Below are 12932 nucleotides of genomic sequence, written 5' to 3' on the forward strand. Positions count from 1 at the left end.
AAGAGGCATGCAAAGCAGGCAAGTCAGAATAGGGAAATCGACGGGGGATTTAAATATCCCCTGTGGGATTTAAATAAACATGGCCGCTGCTTTTTTTCTGGCTTGGGGAAAAGCCGGAAAAAGTAGGAATAAGAGATCCTCCAGAAAATGGCTTTATTCCGGAGGATCGCGCCAGTCTATCGCGCCAGTTTTCCCCAAGCCGGAAAAAAAGCGGCGGCCATGTTTATTTAAATCCCCCGCGGATTTCCCTATTCTGACTTGCCTGCTTTGCATGCCTCTTCCAGAGAAGGGGCCAGTCTAGACGTAGCCATAGGCTGTGTCTACACTGGCCTCCCTTTTGGAAAAGGGATGCTAATGTAGCACTTTGGAATAGGCAAATCCGCGGGGGATTTAAATATCCCCTGCAGTATTTGCATTAACATGGCTGCCGCTTTTTTCCGGCTTGGAGATAAGCCGGAGAAAAGCGCCAGTCTAGACGTGATTCTCCGGAAAATAAAGCCTTTTCCGGAGGATCTGTTATTCCTACTTTCAAGTAGGAATAAGAGATCCTCCGGAAAAGGCTTTATTTTCCGGAGAATCACGTCTAGACTGGCGCTATTCTCCGGCTTATCTCCAAGCCGGAAAAAAGTGGCAGCCATGTTAATGCAAATATCGCGGGGGATATTTAAATCCCCCGTGGATTTGCCTATTCCAAAGTGCTACATTAGCATACCTTTTCCGAAAGGGAGGCCAGTGTAGACACAGCCATAGATGGTATCTATAAAGTGCTGCCAGACCATTAGTCTGTACAGGATAAACTTAAAAAACAACAAACTCGGCTACACCCTGAAGCTGGTATAACTTACGCAGCATGCATTCCATTAGTGTGCTTGTCTCTGCTTGGATAGTATTTAGTGCCTTCACCACTGGGCCCATAACCATGGAATATTCTGTCAATAAAACCAGCTCTGCTGCATTCAGCCTGTCATACAGTCAATACGTAATGTTAATAAAAATACAGAATGATCAGGGTTTGTGTTTTTAACAAAAAGAAAAGCATAAAGTGAAGAACTGCTTCTTGCATACTAATTCTCCGCACCTGAGGACTCCCCTGCCCTTGGCCCCATGACTGCACTATGCCAAGCAGCAGGGCTGGCAGTAGGGCAGCCGTTCCAGCCAGGTTCTGGAGGAACTGGGTGTGAGGGGGAGGCAGAAGGGGAGGGGCTCGGGTTAGGGAGCCTGGTCAGTGGCCATCCCTGCTCACCGTGCTGCCCAAGAGTGGTTCTTGCTCTGCTTTGGCCCAGCTGATGCCCCCCTCCCTCAAGTTGCTCAAATGCTAAGAGCCAGGCATGCCGACTCAGGGGCTTCCCCACGGGCTTCACAGGGACTGGCAGGGAGCCTGTGGAGCCGCAAACTGGATGTTCAACAGCCTGGGCCAGTGACGCTGCCTGGCATCTCCAGGAGCCTATTGGGCCAGGGGCTTCCAGTCCCAAACTGGACACCTGCCACCCTCATTCCTCCCCCCTTGCCCTGCCCCCATCCCCTCACAGCTCCCCACTCCCACCCCTCCTAACTTCTGTCGCTCAGCTAGGGAGACCCTGTCTGAGTCCCCCACCAGGCAGGCACAGGAGTGGATGAGGCTCTCACACCCCAGGGATTCATGAGCTCATCCAGCACTGTGACATGGCTCCCCATGACGGTCAGTGTGCATTGCACAACTGCTCACCATAGACATGTAAGCCTGGGTGACCCTGCCCAACCTGGTGCCAGCTCATATTCAGTCCCCAGACCTCCTGGGCACTGGCACATACTGGCTCACCGGGGTGTGTGTGTGATTAAAAGAGGCATTGGACTGGCAGAGACGGGGCTGGGGCTGGACTCTGGGAAATGCTGGGGGGTGGCTGTCCGTGCTGACCCCCTGGGACTGGCTGTGCCTGTGGCGCTGGGGGAGGGTTCGGTGTTTTTCAGGGTCTGGACGAGGGTTTATTGTGACACTGGGAGCAGCCCAAGGCCAGGAGAGGGGCAGAGCCAAGTGTGAGACCCCGATATGTCCAGGGGATGGGGAAGGGGGCATCTCCTGCCTGGCAGAGGAAGCTCCAGACACCAGACAAGCTACCCTGGAGCATAAGACTGTTGGTTGCTCCCCTCCTCCACCTGCCCTTGAAGAGGAGCCGGCCCCAAACCCTCTTATCTGTGTGAGCTCTGGGGGAGGGAAGGACAAGCCAGGGCAGAAAGAACTTTCTCTCTCCCAGGCTTAGATGCTGGGGGTGAGACAGGGAGGGAGGGGGATGTCGGAGGGGAGGGTTAGGCACAAACTGAAGAATCTGCAGCTGGTGGGCTGGTGCTACAGGACACAGGGAGCTGGCTCACTAGAGGTGCCTCTATTCCCTTGGGCCAGGCAGGAGCGCACTGTGTGTGTGTCCAGCTGCTGCGTTCACTGTGAGTAACTCTCCTTCCTTTCTCTGGGCCAGTAAATTGTTTGTGACGGTGCCATAGGACTGGCTGCAGGCGCTGGGTTTGCTTTCAGCTGGGAGGTGCCAGTGGCTTTGGGAAAATGCTCCTTTGGGATGGGCAGAAAACAGAGTGGTTTGGGGAGGGAGCAGGAGTCTGTCACTCTGGCTGTCCTGCGGGGGGGGGGGGGGGGAGGGTTCCTTCAAATTGGTCCCATCAATGTGTGGAATAAATGTCATTCGGTGCACCGAAGCAGGTGCAGATGTGCACCACCCATAGAAACACAGCCTGCCGGCTGGGGGGTTCTGTTAATCACCTGAGCAATCTATGAATCTCTCCTGGGTGGCTACCCAAGTGCTCAGCTTACAGGGAACACTAGTGGGGGGGACCCATGAGCAGCCCCAGCCCATGTCCCCACCCCCATCCAGGGCAGGTGGAGAGTCTGAGGCTCCCCACAACTGCCCTTGTGGTTCTTACCCCATTCATGTCACAGTAAGATCTGTCTGGGCAGCGGGGGATCCATGGACCCTCCATCTGCCCTGGGCAGGGGTACTAGGGCTGGCCCATCAGCCAGCGGCATCTTTCGAGTCCCCGATCCCCAGGTGGATGGGTCTGTGATGGCCCCAGCTGCATTGGCACCCCAGGGCTTCGCCTCCTTGGGCAAGGTCCAGCTTTTGGCCAGGGTGGGGGGCAGAGCCAAGGGGGTATGGGGAGGAGCAGGGGGCAGCTGGTGAGAAAAGAAGCCAGGTCAGACCTGCCCACCTTCAACAGTGGGAGGAGCCCTTGGCCTCCTGTTCTGGTGCCCCCCGAGGGGGATGGGCAAAGGTAGAGGTTACTCATTGTGACAGGTGTATCCTGTATATGCATGGCAATGTTGCACCCCTGCTCTAGGGGCTCGTGACAGGTGGGGGGGTGGGGGTGCAGGGATGGGCAGCAGCACATGGGGCTGGGAATGTCCCAGACACCAGCACCTCCCAATCCTGGAGCAAAGGCCAGAGATAGGCCGGAGGGGAACTGACAGATGCACCCCCCCCCAGCCTGTACCCCTGGGCCAGTCATTGGGGAGAGGGGCCCCACTGGGGTGGGAATGTCCCTGCTCCCAGCACACTGCCAGGGACTGAAGGGTGTAGTGACCAGCAGAATCAGCCAAGGTCGGGGGGAGGGGGGGAGGCAGATGTGATACCAGCCCCCAGCAGCAACTGCTGCAGCAGTGGGTGTGGGGGGGTGAGGAACTGAGGGGGGTGCGGTTCCTACAGCCTGGGAGCGGGTTAATCCGACTCTGCAAGAACTCAGGAGAGCTGGAGCTATCGCTCTGGCAGCTGCATGGCCCGTGGGGGGAGCAGCCCGCGCAGCCAGGGACACGAGCCCCTAGCTGGCAGGACGCTAGGACCCAGGGGGCGTCGGGCGGAGCAGCCCCGCTCCTGCAGCCTGGCCACAGGCGGGGACGTGCAGGTGCCCTCGCTCCTCGCAGACCCCGCGCTCTCCCCCGAGAAGGGGAGCCGGCGGGATGCGTGTGAAGGGGGCGGGGCTGTGGGTGCCGTGGGGAGGGTCTATGGGGCGCTGGAAGGCGCGGGGAAATTGGGGGGGGGGGGGGGGTCGCAGACTGAGCAACGAGCCCGGAGCGTCTGTCTGCAGGGGGGGAGCCGGGGTGTGAAACGGACCCAGTCCCCTTTGGAAACCTCCCCCCCCCCCCCTCTGTTCCCGACAGGGACGGGGGGGGGGGCAGAAAAGTACCGCACCGCTCCCCCTTGTCTCCCCTCCCCCCGAGCCTGCCCCACACTCTGCACGCCGGCCCCTCCCACAGAGCACCCAGAGCCCAGCCCCGCCCCCTGTATCCCGATGTCCTGGCCCCGCCCCCAGCTGTGTGACCTCGCCCCGCTCCGCTGGGTGCGGCCCCTGCACCTCCCCCCGCGAGGGTCCGGTCCGGCGGCTGCCGGTGAGGGCGGGGGGCGGAGCGCTTCCCGCCGGACACGACGAAACCCCGCCCCGACCCCATCTCTGCTCCCCCGCGCGTCTAACAAGGGGAGGGGCGGGGTTTCCTCAGCGCCACGTGCCGGGGGCGGGGCCGGCGCGTGCTCCTGTTCATCCCCTTCCACTCCGCGCGTGATGGTGCTGACACGTGATCAGCCCCGGCTCTGTCTGTCGGTCCGAGGGGCGGGCCCGTGCGGGTCCCACGCGGCTGCGCGGGGGCGGCTGTTGCGTGTTCCTGCCTCCCCCTCCCCCTCCCTCGCGGCTCTTGTGTGTTTCACGGGGGGACCCCGCATCCGTGGGGCTGCTCCTGTCCCCGCTGGCGCTAGCGCCCCCTGCCCCCTCCCGCGGGAACATGCGCCTCGGGCCGATCCTGTGCGGGGCGGGGAGTGAGCCCCCCCCCCCATCAATCCCGCATCTGCAGGTGACTGGCGGGGGAGGGGGGCGGTAGAGTCTGTTGCCTGTTGCACCTGGACAGACTCACCGAGCTGAGGGAGGGGCAGCCCGCGGGGGGCCTCCTAATGATCATCTGCAGCCCTAGCCCTTTGCATGGGCCCCTTTGGGTCCACTCCAGGGACAACATCGGAGCTGTAGCCTGGAGACAGAATGTGACCAACTGGGCAAGGCCTGCAGAAGAGCTCCCATTGCTCCAGAACTTGTCCTTCTCTCAACAGAACTTCATAAACGGTCTAGCCTTAAAAAACTGGGTTGAGCAGCCCTGCATCTGCCACTCTATTCACTAGAAATTTAACCTCCCTAGAAAGGGTGAAAGCCCCTACTGACATGTCTCCAATGGCCCTTCTCCCCTGCCAGGCTGCAACACCCATGTCTGTCCCCAGCTCAGCCCCTGGCCTGCAGAACCAGGGACAGGAAATGGCTCTGGCGGAGCCGGTGAGCTTCGAGGAGGTGGCTGTGTGTTTCTCTGAGGAGGAATGGGCTCTGCTGGACCTGGGCCAGAGAACCCTCTACGGGGATGTGATGCAGGAGAATTATGAGGCTGTGAGCTGGCTGGGTAAGGATTCCTGTCCCCTCGGGTATCAGAAGCTGGGTGGGCTCTGGAGCAGCTGGGTTGGGTTTGGTTCAGGGTCCCTCACTGCCTGAACCCCCAATGTCAGGATCTGCCCAATAACCCTGGCTCCTGTGTGAGAGACTGTCCCCTGCATGCCCCCTCCCAGGGGAAGCAGGTTCAGAGTAGGGATGTTAAATGTCAGTTAATATAATAGTTGAGTAACCTTGTGAATTTGTATTGCTTAGTTGACTATTCTATAGTCCCCAAGGGCGGGGCCAGCAGCCAGTGCATCAGAGGCAGCACTGCAGGGTGCTAGACGGGAACTGGTCCAAGAGGGGAGCCTTTGCAGACCGGCTCCCTTTGCAGACCGGCTGCCTCTTGCCCAGTGCTGCTGCCTGTGATAAACAGGCATCAATATGGGTTGGCAGCTGCTGCTGTTTAAGCAAAGGGAAAGGGGTCTAAGCTCCTGGACCTGGCAGGAGCCATAAGTGAGCCAGGCAATCGGCCCACCTTGCTCCTAACACATTTTAAATGCCGAATACAGCAGGGATAGGTTCTAGATGCACACACCAGAGTGACCCAACCAGAGATTTGGGTCCCAGGGACACCCCCCCCCACACACACACACACACATTCCCCTCAGTGATTTAACCACCAGGCTCCTCACCAAGCCCTGCTCCCTCCCTAGTCCCACCTCCCTGCCTCACCTCACTCTGCTCCTCCACTCTCTCCCCCCTCCCACACTTTCCCAGCACTGACAGGAAGCCGAAGCAGCAGCGCAGAGAGTAACGGCCCCCACGGGCTCCCTCAGAATTCGCCCCAGAGTGTGCGCGGTGCATATGTAGTGACCGCGGTGGCGGCAGCTTTTCTTGGCCTGCACATGGAGCCAGACGCAAACCCTGAGACCAGCTGCTGATGCCACTGCAGCCCGGTGCATGTGGGGCAGGGCTGCTCGGGGCCAAACAGACCACCCGGGTGCAGCCCCTGAAGCTCTGGGAACCCCCGATATTGGGGAGCCTGCACTGGGTTTCTACCCCTCCACCACCACCACTCCAGCTGGTGTGTGGGCCACGTCAGTGAGGGGTTTTTCTTGCTTCTCACTTGGTTGTGTGTGTGTGGCCCCTGACCCAAAAAAGCCCCCCCCCCAAGTTTGTTTGTGCAGGGATGATGATGCGTGAAATTGCAGAGGAGAGACAAAGTCTGTGAGGGGCCAAACTGACCGTGTGGGTGGGGAGATCCCAGAATTGGCTGTGGGGCCAAGAGAGGGGCCAAAGGGTAAAATTGGCACAGGCAGCAGGGTTAAAACCAGGACCTGGGCCCTGCCAGAAAAAAAATACTTGGGGGCGGGGGGGGGAGAGGCACGGGATGGACATTTGCAGTGTTTGTAAAAATATGGAAGAGGAGAAAGAGAGAAAACCCTCTGCCCAGCGTCCACTTCCCAGGGCTGTGCGGGTGCCCAGTGCCTGGAGAAGGTGCCTCTTCCCTTCCTGAGAGGTGGGCGCTGCCCAGGAGGGTGTGATTCAATGGCTAGGGGCTGCCTGGGAGAGCTGCTGTTTTGCCTCCTGCCCAGCACTCTAGTTCGTGAGCAGACGTCCCGGGCTAAAGGCCTGCTGCAGGGCTCTTAAAAGTGGGTAAATTGTCTTGTATTTTCTGTCTCTCTCCCCCTCCACACTGGTGGGTCCTGTTGCCCCCAGATTCCTGCTCCCCAGCTGCCTGCCTACCAGCAGGGAGTGGGTGGCCAGTGGCTGCTCCCCCAGTTGGTCCATCTGTGCAGCCTCTGCTGCGTGTCAGCGCCAGCCAGCAGGGCCCCCCCATCCCATTCCCACCCAGCACTGACCGCACTGGCAGCAGCAATGGACGGTCTGTGCAAGGCGGCAGATGGTGACTTGTTCCCTCTACTTCCCCCCATTGGCCTCTTGCATCCTCCCCCTCTTGCTGTCCTCTCCTCGCTCTGCCCCTTCATGCCCCATAGTGTCCTCCTCCCTATACCCTGGTGAGGCACGACCGTACCCATGTGCTGCCCCAGGGAGATGTGATTCTAGGTCCCAGGAGAGGGGCATGTGTCCTTGCCAGACAGGGCTCAGAGGAGACCACCAGGGTCAGCTCTAGGATGAGATTGAGCTCAGTCAATGTTCCTTGTGACACATGCTCTTCCCAGACTCCATGGCTATGTCTATACTGGCATGATTTTCCGGAAATGCTTTTAACGGAAAAGTTTTCCATTAAAAGCATTTTCGGAAAAGCACGTCTAGATTGGCATGATGCTTTTCCGCAAAAGCACTTTTTGCGGAAAAGCGTCCGTGGCCAACCTAGTTTTCCGCAACCTGGTTTTCCGCAAAAAAGCCCCGATCACCATTTTCGCGATTGGGGCTTTTTTGCCGAAAACAGTACTGTGCTGTCTACACTGGTCCTTTTCTGGAACAGTTTTCCAGAAAAAGACTTTTGCCCGAACGGGAGCAGCATAGTATTTCTGGAAAAGCACTGATAATTTTACATGAGATTGTCAGTGCTTTTCCGGAAATTCAAGTGGCCAGTATAGACAGCTGGTAAGTTTTTCCACAAAATCATTTGATTTTGCGGAAAAACTTGCCAGTCTAGACACAGCCCATGTGCCTTCACCTTGCCTGATCTCACCCCTGTGCAGGATTCCCACTTCGCAAACCTGACCTGATCGCCCAGCTGGAACGAGGAGAAGAGCCGTGGGTCCCAGATCTCCAGCCTTCCAAAGATTTGGAGATCCAGAGAGACACCCACACAGGTGAGAAGTCGGAAACTGACACAGAAACATTCTAGAAGTGCAGGAAAAATCTGGGATTCCCAAAAATGAACATTGGGTGAGAGCCCTAACTTCCACCCCATGTCCCCGAGATAGGGCTGCAGGTGTCGTCCTGGCAAGTACCTGTCACAGCTCCCCAGCCATCCTCTTAGCTGTCAGGAGTTTCCCCCATTCGTTTCTTTTCTTGGGAATGTTTGGGTGGGATGTGGAGGCAAAACCCAATGTCTCAGTCTCCCAAATTATTATTGTGTTGTGCTTTCTGCCTTTACCGTTCCCCTGTCAGTCCTTTGTCTCCAGTACAGACAGTGAGTCCTGCCTGGATTCTCTCTCTCCCAGCAGGTGCTAGGACAGTGAGGGAGAACAAGGAGAAGAATCGACAGCAGGAAGGGCCTGGCACCGTAAAATCACAGGGAGCTTTTGTGGAAGGAGCTGAAGGGGATTTTTCCCAGTGTGTGAAACAGGAAAAAACCTGGGGAAATCGACACAGGGCAGAAAGCCAACTGGAGAACAATCCAACAAGGAAAGCGGAGGAATCCAGTGAATGTGGAGGAGGATCCAAGGATCCCAAGGAAACTACAGCCCAGCAGACCAGTCCCAATGGAAAGCAACCCTGTGAATGCTCAGAGTTTGGGAAAAGTTTCAGTGAGAAGTCAGACTGCGTTCTGCCCCAGAGAGGGCACACTGGAGAGAGACTCTGCAAATGCCTGGAGTGTGGAAAAAGTTTGACTGAACTGTCATCCTGCATTGAACATGAGATTATCTCTGTGGGAGAAAAAACCCATAAATGCTTTGTGTGTGGGAAAAGCTTCACTTTGAGTTCATACCTTAGTGGATATGAGAGAATCTGCATAGGAGAGAGGCCATGTAAATGCCATCAGTGCAGTAACGTTTTCAGTACTCAACCAGTCCTCATTGGACATGAGAGAACCCACAGAGGAGAGAGACCATACAGATGTCATGAGCGTGGGAAAGGTTTCAGAAAGCCATCAGCCCTTATTGTCCATGAGAGAACCCACACAGGAGAGAGACCATATAAATGCCATGAGTGTGGGAAAGTTTTCACTAGTCGACCAATCCTCATTATACATGAGAGAACTCACACGGGAGAGAGACCATACAGATGTCATGAGTGTGGGAAAGGTTTCATTAAACAGTCAGCCCTTACTGTCCATGAGAGAACCCACACAGGAGAGAGACCATATAAATGCCATGAGTGTGGGAAAGTTTTCACTAGTCGGCCAATCCTCACTATACATGAGAGAACTCACACGGGAGAGAGACCATGCAGATGTCATGAGTGTGGCAAAGGTTTCATTAAACAGTCAGCCCTTACTGTCCATGAGAGACAGCACACAGGAGAGAGACCATATAAATGCCATGAGTGTGGGAAAGGCTTCACTCAGCAATCAGCTCTTACTGTCCATGAGAGAACCCACATGGGAGAGAGGCCATATCAATGCCATAAATGTGGGAAAGGTTTCACTCAGAGATCAGCTCTTACTATCCACGAGAGAACCCACACAGGGGAGAGACCATATAAATGCCATAAATGTGGGAAAGGTTTCACTCAGAGATCAGCTCTTACTATCCATGAGAAAACCTACATGGGAGAGAGACCATATAAATGTTCTGACTGTGGGAAAGATTTCTCTCGGAGGTCAGCTCTTACTGTCCATGAGAGAACCCACACAGGAGAGAGACCATATAAATGCCATGAGTGTGGAAAAGGTTACACTGCACGATCAGCTCTCATTAGACATGAGAAAACCCACATGGGGGAGTGTCAGCGGGTGGGGGGGCTACCCCGCTGGGGGCACGTCAGTCCACTCCCCCTACTTGGTGCCCCACCGGGCCAAGTTCCCTCTTTGTGCTCCCCATCGACAGTCCAATGACCTGTCGTCCCAAAATCCTCCGCCTCCTGTCTGGCTTTTGGCTAGTCAGCAGGGGAAGGTAGGGGGGCTCAGGCCATAAGTGTGGGAAGAACTTTAGACAATTCTCACACCTTACTAGACATGAGAGAATCCACAAAGATCCTGCATCTGCCAATCCCCCAGGAAAGCAACCTCTCAGATTTCAGTAGCTGTTGTGTAAAACACTTCTCTTAGAGCCTGAGCACCAGAGACCACTCCACACCCGAGGGAAATTCTCTCAGGGCATATCTAGACTGGGGAGTTATTTCCCTTATTTAGAAATAATATGTGGAGCATTCCCACTACCAAGCCTGTTATTTCCAAAACCCCCAGGTTGTTTATTTCCAAATCTGTTCTCCTGCCTTCCTGGGGGGTTATGCTTCTTACAAAGCAGTGATTTTGGGAGTTATTTCAAGCTAATTGTATAGTGTAGATGTACCCTCAATGCTCTCCAATTCCCACAAATATATGAGTGGCATTGGGCTGCCAGGGATCCAGCTGTGCAGCTCTGTGGGGAGGAGACAGTGGCACCCAACCATCAACTGGTCAGTGACTCTCTTCTGCCTGGTCTGAGCAAACCCTAGGTGAGGAGGGGGGACCCCAATCACCCTTTGTGCCAGCTGCAGTCCTGGCTGATGAGCCACAGGGGGCAGAAGGAAGAGACAAACTCCTCCAGATGCTCCCCATGCCTGCCTCAAGTTCCCCCTCCCTTCCCATCCTGCTGGGATCCCCCTGCCAGGGGCATTATGAGAAGGACATTTGGGCCAGGCCCCTCTTTCCTTCTAGACACCCATCCCCACCCCTCATCTTCCATCTCCCCTTGGCTCGGCTACCCCACTGCCCTAGAGCCGTCCCCTGGAAGGGGCGCGTGCAGAAATGCTGCTAAATCCTCCCCTCCCCAAATCCCACAGGGACACTGGGGTCTGCGAGACCCAACACTGCGGGGCCAGGAGGAGGATTGTGGAGCAAACTGGGGCTAGAGCTCAGCACAGATACAGAAAAGTGAGTCCACAGCCGCAGAACGTCTCTGTGGCTCTCTGGAGATACGTGCAGGGTTGCAGGCTCTGCCCAAACAGTATGGTTTTCTGCAGCCATATAGAGCAGCCAGACTGAAGAGCAGCAGCCGTTCGCTGTAAAGCCTGGAGTCACACACTCACATTCCAGCTAATTTGCCTTAAAATAGTGTCCCACCAGGCTGAGAAGGATCCTGTCCTAAAGGCACCCGCTGTCACCAGATAAAGAAACAGAGCTGAAGATGGGTAGAGAAAACTTAGCTAACACCATGTCATGGCAAGAAACTGCGTATCAATAGCTGAGGTTGTGAAATCCTCATTCTATAATTATTGTCCTCACTTGCCTATTGTTTGTCTGTGTGATCGCTGTCAGGTTTGTGAGAGTTTCTGTTCGCTGGATAATTGATTTTGCAAGGTGTAAGTCAACTGAGGTGGTGAGGTCTGATTGGCAAGGTAATTCTGTTACAGTATGTTATGATTGTCAGGATTATGAAGGTTAGCCAGCAGCCTGGGGATTAAGGGGTTAACTACACCTAGCCAGGTGGAGTGATCAGTAGGAATGTAGGTAGGACTGTCAAACTGGGACAAAGGAATTTGGGTTTTTTCCTTTTCTCCTTTTCTCTCTCTGAGGGTATGTCTGCACTACCCCGCTAGTTCGAACTAGCGGGGTAATGTAGGCATACCGCACTTGCAAATGAAGCCCAGGATTTGAATTTCCCGGGCTTCATTTGCATAAGCGGGGCGCCGCCATTTTTAAAACCCCGCTGGTTCGAACCCCGTGCAGCGCGGCTACACGGGGCACGAACTAGGTAGTTCGAACTAGGCTTCCTAGTTCGAACTACCGTTACTCCTCGTTACTCCCATTCCACGAGGAGTAACGGTAGTTCGAACTAGGAAGCCTAGTTCGAACCACCTAGTTCGTGCCCCGTGTAACCGCGCTGCACGAGGTTCGAACCAGCGGGGTTTTAAAAATGGCGGCGCCCCGCTTATGCAAATGAAGCCCGGGAAATTCAAATCCTGGGCTTCATTTGCAAGTGCGGTATGCCTACATTACCCTCCTAGTTCGAACTAGGAGGGTAGTGTAGACATACCCTGAGAGAGTCCTCTGCAGCTACAGAGAGGGACAAGCATGTCTCTCTCTCTCCAAGAAACAATTCTTCACTTTCTGTAAGTAGGGTAACGTTAAGATAGTTTCGTTAGGCTTTATTGTTTTAAGGGTTGGGTATGGGATCTGATATCTGGCACTGTTTAAAAGATGTTTTGGCTTTTCTTTGTAACTAAGTTCTAGGCCCATGGAGTTTCTCCATGAGTATATTTTGTTACCTTCCCATCTAGTCATTATGCTTGCAACAGGAATATTGTTGTAATAATAAAAGTTCTTTCTTTTCTTTTTATTAACCTGGCATTGGTTAATTGTGTGCCCTGATTTTTATTTTTAGGGGTGAGATTTCCCAAATGATCTTTCCCCTGATTCCTTTATCAATATTTGGGTGGTGGCAGCGGAAGTTTTATTCCCAAGATCTAGGTTTTGAAGATTTTGGGGGAAGTTTTATACCAAAGCCTGGTAGATAAGGCTTTGGGGTAAAGTTGCTGGCCCCCACTTCTGCATTTATCATGCCAGAGTGGAGAAGGAGCCATGACAATGATTCGTCAGTAAAATTAACCTGAAACAATTGGTTACGGTAAAGCTTAGCAGGACTCAGATTTCACTAAATAAACCGAAGCCCAAAAGAAAATACTTTGGGAACAGGGTCCAGGACACAGCTCTAAGAGCAGAGCTGCCAGACCTCAACCCTGTACTGGAGTCCCCAGATGGACCTGATCCT

The 12932-nt window shown here is 54.9% G+C and overlaps 1 protein-coding gene across 4 annotated transcripts; it reads left to right on the forward strand.

The window, feature by feature from the left end:
- The first annotated feature begins 2288 nt into the window (after window positions 1-2288).
- On the forward strand, window positions 2289-11436 carry LOC102456895 (uncharacterized). 4 transcript variants are annotated; one of them, XM_075912409.1, is made up of 4 exons: window positions 2289-2418; window positions 5212-5410; window positions 8052-8165; window positions 8520-11436. In XM_075912409.1, exons 2-4 carry the CDS (start codon window positions 5224-5226, stop codon window positions 10073-10075), a joined length of 1857 nt encoding a protein of 618 aa, XP_075768524.1. In that variant the 5' UTR covers window positions 2289-2418; window positions 5212-5223; the 3' UTR covers window positions 10076-11436. The 4 variants fall into 4 exon arrangements, with proteins under 4 accessions (XP_075768524.1, XP_075768522.1, XP_075768519.1 ...); XM_075912407.1 differs by lacking the exon at window positions 2289-2418 and adding an exon at window positions 3635-4822 and having other exon boundaries at window positions 8523-11436; XM_075912404.1 differs by lacking the exon at window positions 2289-2418 and adding an exon at window positions 3638-4822.
- The last annotated feature ends 1496 nt before the right edge of the window (window positions 11437-12932 follow it).

The sequence above is a fragment of the Pelodiscus sinensis genome, chromosome 31, assembly GCF_049634645.1.
Source record: "Pelodiscus sinensis isolate JC-2024 chromosome 31, ASM4963464v1, whole genome shotgun sequence".
Lineage (NCBI taxonomy): Eukaryota > Metazoa > Chordata > Testudines > Trionychidae > Pelodiscus > Pelodiscus sinensis.

Bases quoted from the DNA above. Each gene is read 5' to 3' on its own strand.
- LOC102456895 (XM_075912404.1), top strand. From the start codon at position 4,754: ATGCGCCTCGGGCCGATCCTGTGCGGGGCGGGGAGTGAGCCCCCCCCC. The intron at 4,823-5,211 runs GTGACTGGCGGG...CTCCCCTGCCAG, and splicing joins CATCAATCCCGCATCTGCAG to GCTGCAACACCCATGTCTGT. The intron at 8,166-8,519 runs GTGAGAAGTCGG...TCTCTCTCCCAG, and splicing joins CCAGAGAGACACCCACACAG to CAGGTGCTAGGACAGTGAGG.